Raw genomic sequence first — 24,976 nt, forward strand, 5'->3', positions numbered from 1 at the left:
GTCTTGTAACTAGGACCTGATCATATTTGGTTCTCCAACTAAGCTTCAGAAGTTTCCAATAAATCCAAAGCCAGGCTTCTCACTCTGAAAGCTTAAATAAATAAAGTTAAAGCCATACAGATCTCTGTAAATTATTTTAAGAATTGCTTTTCTCTGCTGCCAGTTTATCTGCTCTTCTCGAAGTTAGTCAGTGCCTAGAAAAGGTGGAAGGACTTCCATCTGCTACTACTGCAAAGACAGCTCTCCTGAAAGGAAGCACCAACCTGTCCAAGACATATGTTTGTCAGTGTATCAGACTTGCTTGTCTCTGCCAAGATGCAATTAAACACTGTCTAATCTTCAAAAAGCCTGCAAGAAATAAGTTTTAAATCCCACATCTAAGAATGACCCACACTGAACTAAGTCAAGCTTCACCATGACTTGCAACAGACTAATCTGTTTACACCAAGGGAATTTCCTGACCCAAGGTTGCTGCAGTAAGCTTGCAAGAATTGATTCATTTCCACTACAAGCAAGCCACAAGGGCTCTTAAACTGCTTCTACAGCAGGACATTATGGCAAGGCAAATTTATTCCATCTCCCTTGCAGTCCCTCCTCTCTCCTTGACTCCCCAGGCACCTGCTCCTTCTCTCCACCTTTGTCTGTCTATGCTTCTTCCACCCTGCAGTGAGCTTTTGTGAGGAAAAAGTCCTGGGGAAAACTGACTCTAAACCAAACAAAACAATAAGATCAACAGTTATCTGCTTGTTTACTCTGCACCAACCAGGCTGGTGGGAGCACCAGCCAGGGCAGGATGGACATACCCAGAACAGGCAGAGCTAGGTCAGCTTAGGCTGTCCCTGAGCTGCTGTCAGACTCTCCTGCAGGACAAAAGCTCCAGCCAGTTCCTCCTCCACTGTCATTTTGAGATTTCAGCTACTCCCAGAATCAGGGCAGAAAGGATCAGATGCATAAACAAAAGGCCGTGTCCTGCTTGGACAGGCAGGTGGGTTATTTCTCCCAGCAGCCCACTCCTGTGAGGCATTCCACCTGCACAGCACTGCAGAGCCACACTGCAGCTGTTGGCTGGCAGCTGAGCAGCACTGGGCAAGCAGGACATGCTTCTGTGGCCTGAAGGAGTGGCCACACTATAGAGATCACAGGTAAATAGAAGTATCCTAGTCAGAAGACAAATCCAAAGCTGTCCTGGCAGGAAAAAGCACTGGTATGCCCAACGCAGGTCCCAGCAGGTACGAAAAGCCTCCCAGCCAGGATCCTCCCAGCAAAGGACAGCAGTGAGGCAGCAGTGCTACTCACACTCACACATGCTAGCACGACACGCTGCCAGCTTTGTCTGGCCATCTTTTTGTTTCCAAAACAACTAGGACACAAAATCTTTAATCGCTGCTGTTATTCTTCACTGGATTGAAGCAGATTTCTTATTTTAGAAAAATATCTGTCACATTGTCTTTTATCACAGCATGAGAGAGGAGGCAGCTGTAGTACATACTGTATAGTCTGGGGTTTTTTTAATTTTCCCTCTTTGGGTCATGCATTAACTATTCTTCTTCTCTGCTTCAGCACATGTTACTAACCCTAGACCCACAGGAAACACTTATCTTCAGGGAAAGACCACCATTAAAGAAAAGGTCAGGAAGGGAGGAAAGGCACCTGCAACAATGCTTTTTTTATTGCAGTAAAACCTCCAGTTAAAAAGGATGAAATGTGTCTCCTGAAAAAGTCAAATCCATCAGGTTTGCAAGGTGCAGATTGGATTTGGTGTATTTTGCTTCCAGCCTTAGCACAGACACTAAAGAAAATAAATAAGCAGGATAGAGCAACTGATTGGACACAATGTGACAATGGCTGATTCACTGTTCTAAACTCACACCTGACACCTGAAAAGACTCCTGTGAGTACAGTCAAGGTTGATATAATCAAAGCTTCTCCTGCCCAAATTCCAAAGCATTGGAGTTCACTAATTGGGTTTCTCTGTTGTACAGATACAAGAGAAACAATTTATTTTTTTTTTCCGCAGATGACAAACACTGACAGTTTTATTTATTTATTTAACTTTCAAAGCAGAGTCATTTTTAATGGATCTATAATTCAAAAGCTCTTTAATTAATTTTCTTCAAGCTTCCTAGAAAGACAGATTTGGCTTTCTGCATTGAAAAACAAGTCAGTCAAGTTCTAGGAAAATAACCCCAACCAAACATTTCAAAGTCAAAGCTATAAATGAAACAAAAATGAGATGTTATTAGGAACACTGGTTGCAATGTCACCCCATAAGCTACTTCCAGCATTACACAATCTTTAAGTTGCTCTTATTTTTCCTTCCTGCCTTCAATCCATTTTTATGTGCTATAATAATAATGAAAAAAACCCCACAGAAATTCTTCCCTTATAGTACTTTTTGCCTCACCACATTATTGATTCTGCTTCCTGTGCTTTTTTTGTTGCCTTTCTTTCTTCTGACTCTGTTAATCGAGTGCTCCATATTCAGGAGAGAGCTACAGTGCCTTGTACAAGTACAAGACTGAAATCTGAGTGGAAGCAACAGTGGATCTGGAAAAGGTCCCTGAAGAGCTGACAGGCTGACACTTTGTTCCTTCTGGACAGCAGTTTCACATCAAGCAGAAAACTCTAGGGATCCATTTATTTATTTATTTTGGACAACAACTCTGGTGCTTAAATATCCATTGAACTCAGCGCTTCATAGAGAAAATGCCCTCCTTGTTTCTCCAGGGAATTAATCTCAAGTGTCTGGATAACAGTAATATAAAGTAACCTACCTAAGTCTTAGCACCAGGACACACAGGTTCTCCAGTCTGCATTTTTAACAAAACCACAATTACCGTGCACAGTGCTCCAGCAGAGCTTGCCCTCCTCCACGACATTTCTCAGTCCTAGTCCAGCCGAGGCATGCGCAAACACTGCTCTCCCCTGCTGCTTCTGCCAGAGATTATTCTTCTCAGAGAATAAACAACAGCAGAATGAAATGTATGTCCTTAACCTAGTGCACTGATTATGTGATCTAAGCCATTGATGGAGATGTATTTGCACTTCAATGCCTCACTGCAAGGGAGAGGGCTGAGGCACTGCAGAGAGGGTGGTCTCTGCCATGGGACTCAGGCAGAAAGCTGGAAGGAGAGGCCACAAGAATTGTTAGCCTGCCTAGAATTCCTCCAAGCACAAGCCACTTAGAAAGAAATGCTGGGAGATCAAGGAGCTGGGGACATCACCCAGAGAGGTGCAAGAACATGGATCCAGAATTTCTGATGCAAGTATTGGATAGTGCTTTCTTCCACAGTTCAGCACAAGCACTTCATCAAGGGACAGCTTTATTTCCAAGCCACTGAACCTTCTTCAAACCCCTTTTTTCCCTAGGATACTATCTGGGTTTTTTTACCAGGCCTAAATTCAAGAACAGTTGCAAGAAAAGTTGAAAGATTCCATACTGAATATAAAGGTGTCTAAAGCAGTCATAGAGCTTATACATCCAAAACTGGAGTAGTGCAAAGATTTTCACATCATTCACTGGACTTTAGTAAACTGATTTCTTCTCTCACAATTCATACCATAATCAGAATTCAAAGAATGAGAACAAACAAGTTTCCAAGACACTAGCACTTAGGTCTCAACTTATCTCTAAAAACTACATAAGCATCTGTACAAGTCATTTAAGAAGGGACCAGATGTTCTCAAAAGACAAAAACATAGCTCATACTTTTAGATCTATCAGCAATTGTAGCATATAACTTACAAATTCATTCACAATGCTACATCAAGGAGTTTTCTTTAAAATGAGTGATATGAACACTGATATGATGTGTATGATTAAATTCTGTACACTGTCTTCAAATAAAACGAAGAATTGAAACAAAAGTGAACTTTTTATTGTATCTGACTAAATAATACATACTTGCAGAATTACTTCAATGAGCACTGCCTGCAAATTTCATGCTTTGAGTGAAATTTAATTAACTTGAACTGGTAAAAATCCCACAGGGTTATATTATTTGTAAGTGAGAAAATAGGAATCATGTCTGCGTGACTGGGGATGGGAATTTGGCTAGCCTTGTTTAATTATGGTTCCTCTTGAACGGCACATAAATATTTATGTGAATTTGTGCATTGACATTTGTTGCTGGACTTGAACATTCAAAGTCACAACAGATAACTTCGAAATGCACCTTCTACATACACATGGCTTTTCCTCTATGCACATCCTGTTGCTATAACTTGGCCTGTTTTCCTGATAAGGTAACCTGTAGGGATAGGCAGGAAAGGGAAGTAAAGCACTATTCATTCCTAGGTGATTTATGAACCTATGCGTCCTTCCTTCTGCAGCAGAAAGCTGGCTCACACATACACACAAAAATGTGTGTATGTCTGTGCCTTCACTGGAAGAAGCATCTGGGGGAAAAACAAATCCAACCCTGAACGCTGTCTGTCTTAAATGCAACTCCTGAGAATGTCACTGCTTGTCTCATTTCCAGCACTACCCCATCCTGTTTCCAAGTGCTGCCAAGTGCCGGCACACAGATGAGGAACAGGGCAGGTAAAACTCAGTAAGCCGACAGTCTCAGCACAATGGGCTTTATATGTACAACTTCTCTCTGATGCTCTCTGTAGAAAATGTAGCTTCCTGCTACGAAAAATTAAAAAGATTTAAAACCCAAAGTCACTTGGACGTGGCCTTCACAGATGTGTATGGGGAAGCTTTTGCTACGAGCCACCCTACACAACACAGGACACTAGCTTGGATCTATGTAGCAAGAAAAAGTCATTTAGCAGCTGTCTTACAGCAAGAGGGAAAAAAACCCCAACAAACCAGCAGAGGGAACAGACACTTCACAATTTATTCTTAAAGTGAGGATGTAACATCACTTCAGCTGAGTCAAAGAGTTGCAAGTGAAAGGCAACTTTTTAAACACTCCCTTATAGTCTAAAGCCATTAGTTGTATGAGCAGCTGAGACAATGCAAAGGAATTTGGAAGAGGAAGAGAAAAGCCGCTCTCATTTCCTTTCAGTGGCAGCAAGCTTTCAGCTGTGCAACAGACTTAAGAATCTCTTTGACATTGCTCAAAATAAAAAGACACTAATTTAAAAAAATCCCTAAAAGTATAATTGCAGTTCTGACCAGTTTCAAGTATTTGCGTGACAGAAGGTAAGATTTTGCAGACTGAGCATACCCAGTGTTGGAGCTGGTCTGGAACAATTAAAAGACAGACTCTTTAAATGGTAAAAATGCAAACTGTGTTCTGAGCTGGGGAAATTGCAAGTGTTCTCTAATCTCATCTGATTGTCATCATCACAAATGTAACAACTGCAGTGTTCCATCTTAATTGCATTCACAATTGACCAGTCATACAAAAAGTACCTCAAATAAAATTAATTCCTTAGGCTTTTTGTCACACTGACAACACACAAGATTTTCAGTAAACGAAATGGAAAAATTGATTAAAATTATATTCTGCTGTAATATCTGCATCAAGCAAACATCTTCTAACCTTCCAAGGAGCTTTAGAAAGAGACTACTTTCATTCTCCTTTGGCATACTTGAAGACTTGGTATAAATTAATTTCAAATGGGCTGCCTTCAATGGTGCAATTTTTCCAGGATTTAGGACAATCTGTTAGCAACGTTTCAAAGGGCACCTCTGCTCCGGATCACAGTGTGTAGGGGTTAAAATAAGGATGAGGGTCCATGCCCTAATGGCAGACATTGTGTTCCTCGAAGGGCCTATACCCACTCTGACCATCAGAAAAGGGAAGGAAATTCAGCAGAAGTACTGAGGAAAAAGAGGCAAACAGATTATTTTGAGTTGTGATTTGACTGTAGTGAGGGAAGCAGCGTAGAACAAGGACAATTTATACTTATAAGGAGAGTACTGTAATTCCAATAACCTTTTCCACTCTTGCATAAATTGAGCCCCCAGGCACCTGGTAAAAGGCATGCACAGCACTTTTTTTGAGCAGCTGGAGAGCTCCTATTGCATACTATGGGGTTTTTTTAACAGTTCTCCCACAAAGCTATCGAAAATTGTAGCGGTGCGGTTTCCAGAAAATCACATCCCGGCTCAGTGATAGAACAGCCTGTGGTGGCTCTATAAACAAAGTGGTTCTGTATCACTTAACAATTAATGGTCACTTTAAGGTGAGTCAGATTTTTTGTTCAGTGGATCCCTCTGCGATCACTCCTACCAGATCTGTGTCAAGTGACTCAGACAAAGGAAGGCTGGTTACATAAACAGAAGGTAGGTGGCTTAACAACCTTGATCTTATCACAGACCTGTCAGTGGAGAGAACTGCACGTTACTGCAGAGCTAACTCACATGTCAATGCACTGGAAAGGAATCAGATGTTTTCCACATCCTCCGATTTGGGAATGCTTTGCAGGGTTATTTATTGAGCCAGCTCAGATTACACAGAATAGCTTCAGAGCCTGATGTTTCCAGTGCTTCACCTGCCATGCCAAGGCCATGCTTGCTACTAAAGAGTCATGAGAGGAAAACAGAGAATGAAATAAATTATAAACTGGGAAAGCTTCAGGGTTTCAGAGCCTATACACTTTTGAAAAATAAAGGAGGAAAATAAAAAAAAGATAAATCTAAACCTTTCTATTAACACCTGACTGGAAGCAAAATTATTTTACAAATCTGACATCACTACAGCCCAACAATCAGAGGTGGCCCATTTTGGCACTTGCTCACTCTTCAGTCAGCAGCAAACATTCCAGTACTCTGCTCTAGCTTTTTAGGATGCATGTTTTAAACAAAATATCTTAAGAAGCCTTGTTTAGCCTCTCAGATCACTGCCTGTGTAATTTACAGGAGTAACAGGTTAGACTGACCTAGCTATAAATGAGAAAGATACATCACAGCTGGACATCCTAACTGGTCTGAAAGCCTTTGGCAAGGTTCCACAGGCTTTTGAAACACAACCTATGATTTTCAACAGTGTTTCTACCTTTTTTCTCCCAAGAGTGAAACAGAAGCAACATGCCCACTCATTCTGCTATTAAGCTTTGGAGGGACACCCCTGCTTCCTTGCTCCAACCTGAGATGCCCTCCTCTTTCCAGCAAAGCTATTTCCAGAGCTTATTTACCATTTCATTCAAGTCTAGACTTTCTAATTTTTGCAGCATAATCTGTAGCTCAGTCACCCATGAAACTGCTGAACAGCCTGAAATTGTGTGCAAATCCACACCATGGCTTGTGCTGCCTGAGCTCAGGTACAGTCATTAGCGACAGCATACAGCATTTTAATGGGAACCTCTTTCAACCTGCCAGGAGCATTTGCCAGAAAAATATCTCTTTCCTTCCTCTCCTTCCCCTTAAATAATTTAATTAATACCAAAGCCCTATCTTTGGCTCCAGAAAGTGACAAAAGCAGGGATCCTGACAGGAAAACAGATACAGCACAGGACACAAACAGCTGGAAGGGAAAGTTTTTTCCCCTTCATTCATTTTATGGCCCTGTCCAGTGTGAGCTCCCACTCCCACTCTATCCCCCAGGCTCAGGCAGCACAAGAGATGCTGTGCCCAGTAGATCTCCCAAAGGAAGCGGGGCACAAGATCAGAGGGCACAATCCCACTGACAACAGCACACTTGGTGGTCTCTGGAGGGAAGGTGGGTGGCTTGCCTGGCAGAGAGCTGCTGGCACCAGCCCAACCTGGGCAGCAGCATGTGAGAGGAGAGGGGGTGAAGGGGGAGCTCCTGCCCTCAGCCATGAGAGCTCTGGTGTAAGCTGATGGCAACGCGCCCTAAGGACGGGAGCGGTGCTGAGTCATCCACAGCATCTGCCCTTCTCCCCAAAACAAGCACCCAGGAAAAGGCTGCTCTGTGGTCAGGGCCAAGGCAATGACCCAGTGAGAGGAAAGTGACCCAGATGCAACACCCTCCCCACCCTAAAAGTAATCAGATTTGCTCTCTCCCATGACTTCCACATTTGCTGAGTGTACTTGGTCCCACGTGAGTTGCAGCAGCAAGCAGAGCTATCTGTGTAAGACTGGCATGCCTCGCCTGCTGCTGCAAATCCACAGATACCAGCAGAGGCATTACTCAAGCACCCATGACCCTGCTCACACTTCTTCCTCTCCCTCAGCCTGTCCAAAGGAGAATTCCTCTCAGGCCCATCTTAGGGCTTTCCACTCCAATGGGTAAACTCAGACCTCCTGACCTTTGGCTGGGCAGCCAGCTGTGGCACCGTGCATCCCTCCGTGCTGAGCTAGCAGGCCCAGCATGTCCGTCCTTCCTCTCTGGATGGAGGCTCCTCCTGTTCCCCATGAGCACGAAAGAAAAGCCTTTCAAAGCTGTATATGTTTGCTCAGTGGAATAGGATTTGCTGCCTTTCATTCTCCTGGATGATGCAAGGACCCACAGCAGCCAAGAGGGGAAAGCCCTGGGCACAATGCTCCTCTACTTCCCTCCTTCACAGCAAGTACCATCACCCACACAAAGCCTGTCTCTTCCTGCAGCTTCACTAAAAATTTCACCTGAAACACATCTTCCAACAAAACTATGGCAGCTGCAGGAAAAAATTTCAGTTTAACAAATCAACATCCCAAGGTGGTTCCTTCAGATAAGCCCTGAGCAGCTCGAGGCAAGAGGCACAAGAAGTCAGCTCACCACAGCACGAGGAAAGTCCACAGAGGAGCATGGGCACCTCTGTGCTGTCCCTCCACAGAGGGCAGGGCTCATCCCTGGCACACTCTGCACCTTTGGGCACACAGCTCAGAAAACAGCACTAGGCTACAAAGAGTGTGGTTTGGATGAAGGCAACTCAATCTTGGCAGCTCTGTGTTTTAAAGACACCACTTTGGTGCTCTTCTCATTCCCAAAGCATCCTGAACTGTTATTTACCATTTCCCTCAGGCAGGCCATAAATCCAAGCACAACTAGGAAGCTCAACACAGTGTAAAAGGATCCCAGAGGCAGACTAATTACCTTTGCAGGCTATGCAAGCCTGTGCAGTTTTCTTCTGCACAGTAGCTTTGGAAATTTTGGCTAATGGCTGCCATTAACAGGTCAAACTTTCCACTTTCCATTGTTCTGATCAGGGCAGCGAGCTGGGAGTTCAGGGGCACAAAATCTCAGGGGAAGAAATGAAGGCCATTAAGGGAAAGGGAAGAGAGAATATGAATCATAAGAATACTCCACACACTTTTCTGATTCAAGCAGAAAAGATAGTAAATAAAGACCGAGAAGAAGCCTAACAGATTATGAGGACTAAAATCTAAACCACCACCAGAGAGAAAACCCTACAACTCCCATTCTCATGAGACTTTAGGGATCACTTCTTTCTTAGTACTCCATACCAAGGTGTCAACTTCTTTTCTGTTTAAATTATTTAATACAGTAAGAACCCACTCCCTTAATCTCTTGAGACAGAAGGTCAGAAGATTTATCAGAGGCTCAGGTGTTGCATCTTTCACGTTTTCTCACCTTCACAGAAGAGTGCTGATGTTCAGCCTGCAGCTAATTTCACACAGATCTCACCTAACACCTACTAGCTCAGTTTAGGCATTGTCTATGCAGACAGCAGTGGTAATAGCAAACACCTGAATTTTAGAGGGGGTAGGGATAAAATATCAGACTCAAATCATTGCTCTGGACCAAGTAGTGCATGAAGCAACCAGAATATGCCATTTTCTGAATGAAAGCCTGGGCTGACAAGCTATTATCTGGTCTAAAGCAACACATACACTCTTTCACTGCAATCATAAAAAAACTTCTACTTAGTTGGCATTTCCTCATGAAAATCATCAGTTGCAATCCCTTAAAAGTTAAAAAACTCCTCATCAAATGAAAAAAAATAACACACTGCAACTGGGCTGTGAAAAATCCTGACAAAGCCTATTATCCAGCTGAACATCACACTGGTAATTGCTGAAGCCCCCTCCCATGGGAACCACACAGGTTAAATTGCTTCCCAATAAAAGTGTAATGTCTTCTTTGGTATTTCATTTTTTTGTGAAAGATTCTCATTAGACATTACATGAGCAAAGGCAAGAGAATTAAAAAATCATGTATCTTGGGTTATACCATATCAGGTGTAACAATGAAGTGTAACACAGAACAAACTCATCTGTTGCCTCTTTCCCCTTGGCACAGACCAAAAATAAAAACTGGAACTTAATACTACAAAGTACTCCGTGCAAAGTAAGGGTACTGAGCTAAATCTTGATGCGTTACATACCATCCACAATAGGAAGTAAATAGAATTTTATGAAGATCTGTACAGCAGCTTCTAGGATATAATTAGATAATACTTTTCCAGAGCCATAATAAAGAGGAGGAAATTTTGTGTTTTCTTTGGTTGGTGTGGTGCTACCTGTTAATTACAAACAGCCAAGGAAGCAGAAGATGCTCTCTGGAACACATCCAAGGGACACAGATTAGGCTGGTGGCATCATGGATGCACCCTCCAAAGGCAAGGCCTCCAGAAGGGATTTTCAAATGGTCTGTCTACAAGTTTACAAGTCATCCCAGATGGGAGCATGTAGGTATTTCTTAAAAGCTTTCTCTCAAGCTTCTCTCAGAGATTTCTTTCTCCCTCATGAAACAGACAAACAACATCAACACCCAAACAAAGACCCAAAATTTCCCAACCAAAAAATAAAAGGAGTTGATAAAAGGACTTCAGGGTCTTCTAACATATTTTGGATGTAACTTTACAATCCTGAGGCAGAGACACAGGATATTTCTGCAAGTAATAGAGGAAGTTCTGTAAAAGTGCCAGAGTACAAACTGCTAGAGGCAGCCAAAGTGGTAAGTCTCCCACTGAGCTCAATATTGCAGAGTGAAATCTATTCCCATTACACATTATTCCTATGACCCAGGTAACTTCTAGGTTTAAAAAACAACAGACAAACCCAAACCACTCAAACTTTTCAAATTAACTCTGAGACAGCTTCACAGGCTGCTTTGTAGTAACCTAAAGAGACAGCTGCAAAATCCTCCTTACCAAAATTCAGGCTTAAAGCTTTTGCAATCAATATGATTCTGGTTTGATCTGTTTGAACAAAAGCAGGAAGCCAGAGAACAGCCGACCACATACTAGATAAAAACACATTTGTGTGGGCGATGAAGGAATACTCACGCAGTGCGTACAGGGAGAGGACTATTCCAGCCAGGCAAAATCCCTCGAAAAACCTGAGTGTGCTGAACATGGTCACATTCACTGAGAGTGCCACAGTCAGTCCAAATATCAAAATGAATATGACAGAGAAGAGCAGTACAGGCCGTCGACCAACCCTAAAAATAAGGAATTATGGAGAAACAGTGTTAAAATCCAGGATGGACATAATGCTGGATCATTAAAAACTGGCAAAGAGAGGAACAACTCGGGCAATCCCTTCCAAATACTGCTACTCATTTTTAATGTTTGTTCCATTCTTCTCTTTTCTTCTTACAAAATCCAGATTTCTCTGCCAGCTTTGCATTGACAAGTCCATCTCAGAAGGGATTAAGCAGAGACAGCACATTTCATTGGTGCTTGATTTAACCAGCATTTTCAAAACAACAAAGATAAAAAAGGAAGCATCTAGGAACTAGTGTAAGACCATAAACAAGTCCCTTGGAGATGAAAATCAACTTCTCAGAGCTTTCTGTAGCAGCACAGGAGGATATATGGCATTATATGCTGCATGGCATAGTACATTTTTAGCTGCAGAGGTCTCCTCTTCCCAAGACATGTACTTTTCAGTCTCATCTACAAGAGGAGCCAGCTCAGGAAACTCCCTTTCTTGGTCTCATTTGAGAAGAAGCCTAACAAACATGGACTGAGCACAAAACAGGGCTCAGGTCACTTCACTGAGCCTTAGAGATTCGATAATAAAAGGAAAATTGTGAGCTCCAAGTCAAGCCCTCCAGCTTGTATCCCCATAGCAGTTGGAGAGACCCGCAGAACCAGCCTGACTGGAGGGTAAGGTGAGGAATAAACCACTTCAAAAATCATTACAGACAGCAGGGGCAGAGGACTTGCAGTTCCCCTTTGCAGATGCAACCTGCAGTTGCATGTATTGGTACAGTGCTGACGAGGAAGAAGAGTTCTGCTACCACTGAATGTGGGGGCAGCTGCTGCAGAGTTTGGCTCTTTCACATCCAAGGAACACAAGATTTTTAACATCTCTTATTCATATGTTTAGTGTTTATAATTCCCCTTTCTCTCCCCTCTTTCTGTGCAAGGAGAATGTTATAAAGCACCAGAGCACACAGCTATTTTTAAGCAAGAATTGGATCATTATATGGAGATTTCCAAAATTTTTCAACTTGTCAACTCCCACAAGTTTTCCAGTGGAACTGAGGATCCCTTTTAGTCAGCTCCATATGCCATTTTCACAAAGAATACATGAACTTGCTTTTCGTAGGCAGCTTTCACAGACCCATTCAAAGCAGACTGTCAGCTGCAAGCCAGCCATCAGGTTGAATGTCAGCACAATAAAGAGCATTTAAATCTCACAACTTAGTCCAGTTTCACATGCTGTAACATTTCTATTTAATTATTTCAGCAGATTGTCACCAGCAAGTTATAAAATTCATTATACATATGCATTCACAATTATAACTTTGGATTCTGCAGTACTTAAAATAAAATAGGGAGTGAAGGGCTGAAAAAGAGACATCATTATAATTTTTTACATTTTTGGGAACTGGAAGTGTGCACCAGGCTTTTCAGTCACACCTAAGAAAGTGCTGTCATGGCTCCTTGCATGAAAACAGGTTTATTATTATTTTCAGCTGTAGTATCACCTGTGAGGCCCCTCAAAGATTTAACTCGTTGGCATTAGCCATTCAAAACTTTTAAAACAGAACCAACATGCAAGCTGAAAGAAAGCAAGGTCAAAGCAGGCTGCTCTCCATCAGGGTACAAGCACAGCCCACTGGAAGATGAGCTGCAGTGGGGCTGAGGGTGGGAACTCAGCATCACTGACTCTGTGATGCACAACACACTGGGGACACACTGGGGACACACTGGATACAGGGGCAGCGACAGAGTTTGCATTTATGGAACACAGCACTTGGGTAGGGAGGGGAAATACCTCATGTAAAACCTTGAATACAGAAAAGATGAAAAATAGCCTATGAACTTTGTGTTATCAGCTATCTGCAGAGACTTTTGCAGCCCCATTTTTGTTATGCCAAGCTGTAATTCATACCAATTAGTATTTGTGGAAGTGTTTTGCAGATGAAAGGCATTATGCAAACACTCAGAATTAGGAACTTAATTCTCATCACAAGCCTGACCTGCCATTCCCCGATGTTGATTGAAAAAGACCTCATGCTTAGCATACTTCAGTTCCCTTCCTCCCACCCTCTGTACTCAAGGTTATCCATCATTAGGACACAGAATTTCTTCTACTGTTATACAAGTTACACAAATGAATGGTTGCTGCTAATAAAAAAATCAGAAAATCCAAGAGCCTCCTGAGACTGTATAAACCAACTGAGGCCAGATAAGCCCTCTGGTTAGAGGCATTTCCTCACAAACACAAAACCAGTCATCTTCTTCACCAAGGCATGCAGCACACTTCTTAGAAAAACACAGCTCCAGGGCAGCTATCAGCCATATATTTGGTGATTCAGTAGCATTTTGACAGGATGGTGTCTTAAAGCATTAAAAAAAAAAAAAAAAAGGCTTTTATATGCAGGCAGAATTATCTGTCTAACAGTACATGGAAATGCTTGTGAGAAATTACACCATACACAATTTCCCTGGTAAAACTGCCCCAGGATGCTATCTGCTGCTATCCAAACTGTTCCAGAGAGAGATTACTGTATCACGGAAGTCTCAGCCTACACTGCATGCTGTTATCTAGATCAAATGCTAAATGCTGCCTGCACAGGTAAATAACCAGGGATACAAGCAACCCCAGGCTTTTGAAGAATCTGCAGCCCCCACATGGTAGGATAAACAAATACATTGAGAAGATATTCCTAATGTCAGGGTTGCACAGCAGAGGGAGAGTGAATGGGCTGAGGACAGGACCTGCTCTTCCCACACTCCTACACATGTACTGTGCCACCCCGAGATAACCAAGCTTTGCCCTCGCAGCTGCTCTTCCCATGCCATTCTTTGCTCTCTTGCTTTTGGGACTGGAACTGACTCAAAGGTTCCAAAAAGCATTAGAGCAGGTGCAAAGCAGGGGCACTACTACTTCTGACAAGTACAGAACTACAGTCTTGGCGCTGCATGAACACCGTGCCCACTTGCTCTAGGAGAGAGAGTTTTCAAGGAGAAAACTTTCCACATAAACCTCAGTAGGCTCTGTGCAGAGCAGGTAGAATTGCCAGCAGCACTCTCTGCCTGTGGAACAAGTAACTTATTCAGGCACTGGACACAGCTGAGCATGTTTGCAGACCTTCCTCCTATAGATTTTCCACACAGAGCTGTCCCAGTGTGCACACCTACTGTGTTTTGAACATGGAGCACTCAGTTTACTTAGCAAATTGCCTTAATACACTCCACAGAATGAGCCTTTGCCTCATCCAGCTTTAAAAGCTTCTTTCAAAGACGAAAAGCACAGCCCCTAATGGGACAAAAACCCCAAAGCATCTTCTAATTATCTGAACTGGAGAGTAGTATATAAGTGAAATGAAAACAGATTTTGAATTTTTATAAAAGTTCTGATGCATTACTCTGTTTAATCTCCCTGGCTCTTGCTTAGGACTGACATCCTTTTACCTTTATTCTCTCTTTCTACCAGGTACAATCTGTACAACCCCTTTGTATCCATCTCTTTACACAACCCCACACCTTAGGCAGAAATTCAAGCTGTGACTAAATGGCAAAGTAAATTCCATTTATGTCTTCTTTTACCAGCCCCAAGTTCTACTGCTGAATGGTAAAAACCCTATTGAGCACACTAGTCCTGCTGTGTCAGGTGCACCAGCTGGCCATGTGGACCAAGTGGGAGTATGAGGACCATCTTCAGCAGCAGCAAACCACGACCGTTCTAGTCATCCACAAAAGGGTCACTGTTCCTTCCAGCCACCAAGTCACTCTTTTTCTCCTTTGCACACAGCTGGGAACCAATTCTCCTAAATTCAGTAGACATTTCTAGATAGTTGAGAATCAGAGTAATTTTATGCTGCATTAGCTCAGCTAAGCAGCTTGCAGAGGGGTCCAACAAGCTCCATGTGGCAGCACAAAGTACACACTGGGGATAGAAATGGATGGAAGCGCAGGATGCTCCTTTTGGTGGCAGAGAGCTATTAAATCCACTTACTGCAGTTCTCTCTCAAAGCCAGTGCCTTAGGCAACAAGTTGTTCACTTATTTGTGGCTTATTTGTCAATTATAGCAGCACTTTCCTAACTTGGTAATAAGTCTGCTTTCTCCACACTGATTCCATTTTAGGAAAGCCAAGCAAGATTCCTCATTCATTTCCTCTCTATACTTTCTATGGGTTATTAGAGCCCCATTTTACTGTGGTATTTTAATAAAATTCAACTGTCTTTCATGCGTGTTCCCTACTTCACTGAAATGTCACAATTTATCTCTTGCCCAAAAATTTTCAGTGACTATTCAGGAATTAAGATAATATTTTTGCTAGGAATGCTTGATCCAAATTACTGCAGAGCTGCAGGGGGCCTTTTGTCTCCCAGCTGACTGTCGAGTTGCTGATGCTTTATAAGATTTCCCTAATAGGCAACTCTTCTTCTTTTCCTGTTTTAATGAATGGCAACAGAGTTAACTTGGGGCCATTAAAAGCAGCAACACTGGCAAATGTGCTGGAAGGCGCTGAAGTGACTGGGACAGCATTGCAGAGCTATTGTTCTGGGTGCTCCATGTTTCCACTGAAATCACTTGAGTCATCCATGTAATATTTCCCCCCTCTTCTGCACTACAAGGCTGTCTTTTTAAATTAAAGCTGAACCCTTGGCACCAGTGGGATATCCAATAATGTTCCAACTGTCTCAATTCAAGGAACTGTGATCATCTCTTTTTAAATTTAATACCCCAATACTATCAGCACATAAGTCAGCCAATCCTTAACACTACATCACGACATTTGCCTAACGAGAACTTTAAAAAAAGATCAATTAAAAGGTTTGTAAAAAACAGCCTTCAACTCAGCAAAAGGTACTGTGTAAGCACAGGGTTGACATTACATTAGTCATGTATTCAGTGAAATCAATGCCGCTTCCAATTTCTTTTGGTCCTCTCGTTTGGTTAAGAAAATGAAAACCAATCCTAAATTAAAGGCTTCACTCGCATAATTAGAAAATACTTAATTCTATACTAGCTTTACAGCTGCAATAAATTGTGTCAGTGGGAAACGAGTATGCCAAATATCAAATAGTTTGTGCTACTTAGCTTGATATAAATTACTCAGGTCCAATTAACCTGTTAATTACACTGTTTGTCCATCATGATTTTTTCAGAACCTTAAAAATCATTATGTAGAGGTTCCTAATGAACACAAAGTAGAAGACAATCAAAACAGTATTTAATACTGTTATTTATTTAGAGTTCCACTGCTTTACAAGGTTTTTCACTTACCAGTCGGCTATACATCCTGTTATCAAGTGGCCGAAGATTAATCCTACAAGCAGGGAGAATTTAGCAATGTGGACTTTCCAGGCAGAATCACAAACAAGATCCCACTGGAAGAAAAGAAGAGACAGATAAATGGAAATAAATTAATATCTCAGATGTGTTTAAACATACTAATACGGTGTAGAGTTTCTTTCAAAGGTCAATCCTGGCACAAGAGTAAGGAAACGGTGGAGGAAAGCTTTCCCCCTCAAGTCAAATCCCAGACCCCAAGAAGAAAAGCAAAGACTCATTTACCTCAGTGAGCTTAATCAGATCCTTAATTATAAGATGATAATACCCAACACTTAGAGGTCCCCCTCTCTCTCAGGCCACAGGAGGTTAGCCTAAGGGGAAATCTCCCTCAGGCAGTACCACTGCTGCTGCTGGAGCCTCTCACCACCCCAGCCCCAGACACCCAATACCAGAGCTCCGAGAAGCTCACCAGCAGCAAGCCCAACAATTTAAGAGCAAGTGCTCCAATTAATGCCCTCAGGGCTGCCTGGAAACCCAGGGAAAAGCAGCTCCTTTGCCACAGACCCTGAATGACCATTTGCTCTGGGCTCTCACAGCGTCAAGACGCTTTCGCTTTCAGAAAAGCATCTTGATTTCCCTAGGTGGTAGAAGAGAGATGAAGACTGAATAAAGGCACAGCATGTCAGGACAATGGAGCCAGACAAAGCAGCTGGAAGCCCCAGTACAACTTCTTGGGACAGCAGCCCCACGGGGACTTTTCACAGCTCAGAGACTGGACAGGATCTGAACCTCCACAATAAAGATATGCTAATACTGAAATTAACCTTTCTGTCCAAAGAAAGGGGAAATGGACTACTTCAGGCAACCTGTCACTAGGGCACTGTCCCATTCCCACGACAAAGATAGGAACAACAAGGTTTCTAGTGAAGCTTCCTTAAACTCCAAGCAGCTTTCCTCTGAGGCAGAGGAAACCAGAAGAACCAGACTGCATTCCTGGCTTTAGCCCAACATCCTCATTGCCCTCAGACATGCAACATAACCTTTCTTATGTGTAAAGTGAGGATAGTTACTATTATACCCTTGAATAAATGTAAGAGGATATGTTTGCCCGTGGTTTGTGAAGTGTTCAAATATTGATGGTAATGGCAGCCACACACTTTTCATGACAAATAAGTACAGCTAGCTATACTTATCTCAGATACTCCAGAATTAAAACTTTGCAGAATAAATGGCTGCTTGTGTGTAATGTAATAGTAGCAGCCCTTCTGACACCAGTAATTGAAGTTTCATAGCCAAAAGCACAAAGTATGCAATTTATTTTTAAAAGTCAGATGCAACTTCAAAAAAAACAAAACTTCCCTCAAAAGAGTTCAGCTAGGTGCACTGCACTTTTAAGCATTTCCATGACGCACAGCCCTTCCACAAACAAGGCAAGACAGCCCTCTGGTCCAACACCACAGATGTCCTCGCTACAATATACCATCTCACCAAGAGCTATAGCAATTATGTGGCTGAAAGAAATGTGCCAGCACTCAGGCATTTTGTTTAAGTTAAATGTATTTTGAGTTCCCCACTGCACTGATTTGTCGAAGTTGGGACATATATGTCTCATCTTCCACCCTACAGACTGGAAGAACTGAAGAACCATAAATAAGTAGTATAAGCAAGGATTTTTTCCACCAAAGAGCTATGAAAAATTTGCAGCAAAGAACTCAGCAAGGCACTGTAGATTGCTCTCCAAAAATGTTGGCTTTTCAGAAGCAAGTAGAGGAAATGCAATTACTAATACTAGCAATTCTAAAACCAATCTCCAGCTAGCAAACAAAAATATCTGCTCAGACAAGCTGCAAACAAAACAAAATTCAGAAGATCCATCTGAGGCAGAGGCAGGCTTTAAAATTCTCCAGATTAATTTTCACAATCCAGAAGGTGTATATGCTGCTTTAAACCAGGAAATCATTTTTGTTTGTAGACAAAAAAATTAAGTTTATTAAAAATATTCTTATTTATACAAGAACATATTTAAAAATTCAAACATTCATTTTTATATTAATTGGTATCAGAGGAACAGTAGTGTCTTCCAGGTGCAAAAAGAAAAGGAGATATCCTGGTGCATTTCCATCTTCACAGTTTGCTGTTGCTAACCATTGATAGCCGGCCCTCACGCAAGCCCCAGGCAGGGAACGGGCAGTACCAGAATACACGTAGGCAAAAGGCTGGAAGAGCCAAAATATCATGAAGGGCTGTTGTGAAACTTCAGGACAACAGATGTCAAACCCCTCTAGCACACTGGAACAGAGAGCAAGAGTTTAAAAGCAGGAGAAAAGTCAGTCTATCAGCTTGTCCTTCAGTGGTGCCCAAAACACACCCACTCCTCTCGATAAGGATTATCTGCAAGTCATCCTTTGTTTGTTTGTTTTTGAGGCTATTGTCCAACTCCCCAGCTGCTCTGAAAATAAAAACATGTATTTCCTTGCAAGCCCTGCATCTGGCTCTTTCCTGCCCTCTGTTAAGCACTCACTGCAGGCCAGGAGAAATCAGAGCTGATCCCCCAAGCCCACCCGGGCAGACTCTGTAGACCAGGCAGCCCCTGACCTTCCCAAAACATCTCCCTCTGCTAAACCCTCCAAACTTGTAAATACATGAGTAGTGAAATATATCAACAGCTGCTTTAACACACAATTCCAGGGAATCTGCCATGACCACAGATTACTTGCTCAGTACTAAGAGCTGAATTAGATCCTGGTCTTTGCTCTGGCAGCTGTCACAAACCAGAGAGAGGTCACCATGAAGCAGTTACCCAAAATAAATTTGGCAGGACAGTGAGAGGTGCCACCAGGGCATTCAACTTGCAAAGCAAGATGAGAATAAGGAGAGAAGAAGAAAAATGGATGCTGGAGTCAAAAGCAGCCTCAGGTAAAGATGACAATAGGACAAAATACATATTTAATAGCAAGCGTATCATCCCCACATGCCTTAACACAGCAGCAGTGCAAACCAGGAAAGCTTTGTCGTGCTGAAAGCACAGAGATTTTGCCAGAGACCTGTGTTCCCCCTTCCCCAGGGAAAAATCTCAGCTTTGAAGTGCTAGAAATAAAACAGGAACCTTTGTATGACAACAGTGCTGCCTCTCCCCTTACATACACCTGGGCTCAGCAGAGCAGAACAGAGCTGATGTGTTCCCACATGGCACAGCTGTGCCCAGAGCCACAGCAGGTCCTGCTCCAAGCGCCAGTAGTTTCATCCTGCAAAGATGACACTCAGATTTGCTCCAAGGAGAAAGGAGTGACAAGCTCTCATGGCCCTGCAGAACAAAACACTCGGGGAGGCAGAGCTGATGACAGTTCAAGAGGCACTCCAAGTAAATCTGCACTGGGAGACTGTTTTGGCTGAAGACTGGACAGTAATCCTCTACCACTTCTTGCAAAGGGTAGGTTAATCTGTTACAAGCAGGGAAACCATTAAATCCTGTAACTGCTCTGGCTGAATCCCCTGGTATCCCACTAGGGAATTGACAGTGCTGAACCTGACAAGGGAATGCTTCTAAACTTTCCCCGGGATTTCTCTGTGTGCCCCGGTGTTTCTTATGTCTTTTTGTCCTCCATCCATCCTCCCAATACAAGAAAGAGATCACATAAAGTGACCTGCTAAACAAAAATAACTGTATTTTATGCCAAACCAGAAATAACTGTATTTAAAATACACTGGTGGAAAAGGAACAAAAAAGAGCAAAAGCTAATTTTTCATAGCAGTGCAGCAACATAGAGAATTTGCCAGCTATGCAGCTGTGCAATATATTGCAAGTGTTTTTTTCACATTGTGACAGGGTATTTTGGTCAAAGCTGAAGGAGTCATACCTTCAGGAGCCTAATGTTTAACTGGTATCAGTGAGTCACCACCCATACTGTGACTCACTATAATTCATTGCAAGATTGAGTACTCTTTAAAACATGGGATGCTTGGGAAGACACCTGGCAAAAAGTAACACACCCCAATAGTAACCTTCATGTAACTTCCTGACAAGGGGTGAAAATATGGACAGGGCTCACGTGGTGCATCAGTATTTGCACTGCCATAAGTTATAAAAGTAAAGTCTGCTGCATGTTTGTAGCTACAAACATGAGATGTCTGAACTAAGGGCTCTTGCCTCAAAAGCCCTTGTGCTCCAGTGACCATAATGCTGCCTGTGGTACGTAAGCACACTCAATACCCACTGCTAAGAGATAAGATGCCTGTTGAGGATTTGGCTGGTTCTACCTTCACCACCATATCATGAGCTATGCAAGGCAGACCCTTCTGTCCTAAAAGGAAGCAATGAGAAAACAGGAGAGATTCTCTGCTACAACGCTAACCCGGAGTCTGGTACAAAAAGCCCACAAGAGGAGAATGGACACACATCCCCTGCTTCCCACACTGTGGGCTCACATCTGCTTCCAATGCTCGATGCCCAGATTGCCACTGAAAGAAAGCATCCCCTTCCCGAAACAGTCTGCATGTGGATTGTAGCTCTGCTGGGACTGCTCTCTGCAGTGGTTTCAGAGATAAGAGACCAGAGGATTACCAGAGCTGCTGCCTTGGAAGGCCCTAAGCCAGGCATGAAGCTGCAGCCTTGGTCCTGGATGTTTCACACGCCACCTATGACAGCCCAGTCCCTTGAGTGAAGGTCCCACCTGGGGAGCCCTGTCCTCTACATACCACGTATGCCACAGCAGCATCTAACCCTGCCTGGGGAAAAGTCACCAGCTTGCCTGCTCATTAGAAAACAATTTTAGGACCAATAAATGAAAATAAGAATTGATTCTTCATCACTGAGGTATGCCAGATCTCATCTTCCTTTATTCCTCTCCTTCCTGTTCTATCTTTTTATAACCAAACCTGTCAATTTACCCGCACATAACTAGAATCCATCATCTATACAAACACCTTATGCAGTGAGACTTTAAATTTACGATGCCTTCATATTATCTTAGTGGGTTTTTTCCTAAAAAAAACCAACAACCTGAACCAAACTTATTTTAAAGAAGAATAAAATGATAAAAAAAATACAGTTCTGTTTCTCATACAATAGACATAAAAAAAGGCAGAACAGTCTCCAGGCACTTATTCCTGGAGGAAAAGCTCCAAGTCAGCAGACCAAGCACTATTAAAAAAAACCCCAAAACAAATAGGAAAGCAAAGCAGTCACTAGTTCTAATACAATATGCTTACCAGTAATTCCTTTTCACAGAACTGAATAATCTGAGTAGTACTCATTATTACAGCCACAGGACACCACTGTACCAAGGTTTCCCTCTAGACTGCTAAAGGACATAATTTCTCTCCTCTCTTTCTCAGCCCCCAGCAAAAAGTGACACTCTGGCAACGTTTAATCTTTAAGAAAGTGCATGAGATCCAAAAAGCGATGTGATGCTCAACTCTACAGAAAACAAGTGTGCAGTACAAGGGAGACTGGAGAAGAAGCCTCCCAGAGGGATGCTCCAGCCCAATTGCAACACTAAAAGCTGGGGGAGTTTTAGTGCCACAGGCATCTCTGTATCCCCTTCTCAGCCATGGCAACATGAGAGCATTGGAACGCTTTAACCTTCAGGGTTCAGAGTAAGGTTCCCTCTCCTTTGAGATCACAGCTGGGCAAAGTACTCCCAATCTGTATTTGAGATGTCAATGAAGTGTTCTTGAGAACATGTGGCATTTTTGTGACCATCAGTACAATCAGCTGAGTGGAAATACCAAGATCACATTTGAAAATAAGAACATTAAGTAGAGTAAAAAACTGATAGAATTAACCCTGTAAGACTTGAGAAGAAGGTATAAAAATTAGTAATTGTATCATTTTTTTTTACCAGCGACATTCAGAACCAAACCTCTCCAAAAGACACCTTTCCTTATGTTTTTAATCAGACACAAGTGGACTGGAAACCAGAAGAGTCGTTAAAAACACAGCACGCAAGAAAAACAACAAACCAGCTATTGAGAGATTGTGTTGTTTGTTTTCTTTGAACAGACACTCAAATAAGCCAACACCACACCTACACTGGAATGCCTCAACCCAACACACAGTCAACACCTGACTTTCAAGCTACTTCCTCTGTATGATGCTAGACCTGTAAAAGCCAAGTACATCTAACATTGTTCAGCTTTATCATAAGTGGATGTTTTTGCTGAAATCTTTGACCAGTGCCTTAGCGCTTAGAACCTCAATACTTCAAAACAAAATTTTTACTGAGCAAGTACACACTGGCATTTTGAGAGGTTTATAATCATCCAGATTTGGAAGAACTTTTACTCAGGTGTCAAGAGAAATACTGCTGGTACCACAGTATGACCTTTAGCTCAACATCTGCCTTCTTCCCACTTCTAATAAATCTGAGGTCTTTATCCCCATACTCTGGAGCTTTCTAACTCAACAGATGCGAGGCCTTGTTTGGTTCAGCTTCTTATCCAATTTGTTTTTCTTACAGTGGGAACAACATTTTCTGTACTTTTTATTCTCAGAAACCAGTAAACCATTTCTGACCACAGCAGACACCTGGCAAGGAAAACTGCAGCCTGGAAAAATGACTTGTCAACAGCGAACACAAGGTCATGTACACAGAAACTGTCAGGTTGTTTTAACTATGGACATGACTGACCACCTGGCCAATGCACCATTTGAAAAGTAAAGCAAAGAAACTGCTTTTGATACAACGACAAAGACAAAGGTTTTGAGAACATGGGGAGGGAGAGAAGTGGGGAGAAAAGTAGGGGATGGCACATGAGCTGGGGGACATGTGCTTAGCTGTCTTCCAAGAAAGATATAATTAGATTGTGCAGCATAATATGAACATATGAAAACAGCTTCCATCCCCACAAAATAGTGCGGGGCTGCATAAACATGGACTTCACAAGTTTCTACAATAGTTTCTGAAGTTTAACATAGCTAAAGTTGCTGAAATATGTCTCCTTCAAAACCACGATTTTCTGATATGCTCGTCTTAGCTGTGTAATTTCTGCATTCATTTTTTAGGTGCATATTTTTTTTGTCTGGTATTTCAGCCTTAAAAATACAGCACAAACGCTCGGTGCCATGCTGATGTGAACTGTATCACTGTATAGTCAACTGTATAGTGAACACTTGATACAGAACACAGCACTTCCTCCTGGTGTGAAAACTTTGACTCCATCATCATTATGGGAAACCTAAGGCACAGGTTTTCTCAAGCTGCTTGAAACTGGAGAGGCAGAGACACAGTGCCTCTTATATTAATTCCCTCAGAGTAAGCAAGCTGTGCCCACTGTGCCCCACAGGGAGACTCTCTCCTCACAAGCAGTATTTGCATGGCTCCATTCCCCCCCAGGCAGCCAAAAGACCTTTCTAAAAGCCTTTCAGTCATGGCTCACCTTTAAGGGACGTATCCCTAGCGTGAAGAGAAGGCTCAAGCTACATTGCAGTCACAAGACAAGCTAAGAATTTCAAATATGCAAAAGGACACACATTGACTCCATTTCAGTGCCAGTAAATTAACTTGGAAAATATTTTAAATTTAGTGTTCTGCATTAAATTCTTCCTTAGTCTATGCCATAAGCAAAAAAGACCCTTCAAGCTCTCCACTGGGCACATCAAGAGAATCCCAAGATAATGCAGAGCTGAAAAATTTCATCTACTGTTCAGCTTCACACTTGACTCAGGAGCAATTATCTTTTCTATTCCCAAAACTTGCTCTCATCACAGATCTGTTTCTTTTCCCCACTGGGAGAGGGAAGAAGGAAATTCACTAAGTAAATAATAATCGCTAATACACTAACAATTAAAATACAATTTATTAATCATATGACAACCTTCTGAATACTCAACATGATTAAATCAACTTTTGTAGCATCCACGTACCACCCACTTCTCCATCACTACTTCTTTTATTTTTAGTAGGAGTTCCCTTTATTCTGAGACATTTAGATCTTTTCCAGCCTTCACCATCCAGAGATTAGTCAACTAACTTGTTTCTCAGCTTAGTGATCTGCTTAGTTTTTCCCAACTTCATAATGTCATCTAACATCAAAGAGATGGGAGATAAAAAAATCTTGCTTGCAGCTTTCCTGCACAGTATTCATAATACTATATTAATAATTTTCCACAGAGCAGCAGCGGGATATTTCCATACCTCTTTTACATCTCTCTGCTGCAACTAAGTAACTTCTGCATGTATTCTGACATGATTAGAAGATTTCGCCACAAAACTGGCTTTAATTTTTGATCTAGTCTTTTCTTTAAGACCTTGTAGCTGCCTGCCTCTGGCTGCATGGAAAGACCATGAGCAACCACACCCATCCCTAGGACTGAGACAGACTGAGAAAAGTGGCATTTGGGTACCATTCCCCAGTTTTCAGCCGACAACGACATTTATTCTGGATGAGGTGAGTGCTGCTGGGACTGACTTCACAACCAAACTAAAAATGTTAAACTACCTATCAAATTTGTATTTAGAACCGGTCTAAGCCCT

The 24,976-nt window shown here is 42.3% G+C and overlaps 1 protein-coding gene across 2 annotated transcripts in view; it reads right to left on the reverse strand.

Moving 5' to 3' along the window:
* The window catches only part of SLC22A23 (solute carrier family 22 member 23), a 107,359-nt gene that overhangs the window by 73,542 nt on the left and 8,841 nt on the right, over positions 1-24,976 (reverse strand). For both annotated transcript variants that reach the window (XM_086900498.1, XM_023919898.2), the window contains exons 2-3: positions 16,494-16,597; positions 11,089-11,243 (exon numbers count right to left, since the gene is read on the reverse strand). In XM_086900498.1, the coding sequence (XP_086756624.1) occupies positions 11,089-11,243; positions 16,494-16,597 (259 nt within the window). The remainder of the gene's footprint in view (positions 1-11,088; positions 11,244-16,493; positions 16,598-24,976) is intronic.

The sequence above is a fragment of the Cyanistes caeruleus genome, chromosome 1 (genome assembly GCF_971803275.1).
Source record: "Cyanistes caeruleus chromosome 1, bCyaCae1.hap1.1, whole genome shotgun sequence".
Lineage (NCBI taxonomy): Eukaryota > Metazoa > Chordata > Aves > Passeriformes > Paridae > Cyanistes > Cyanistes caeruleus.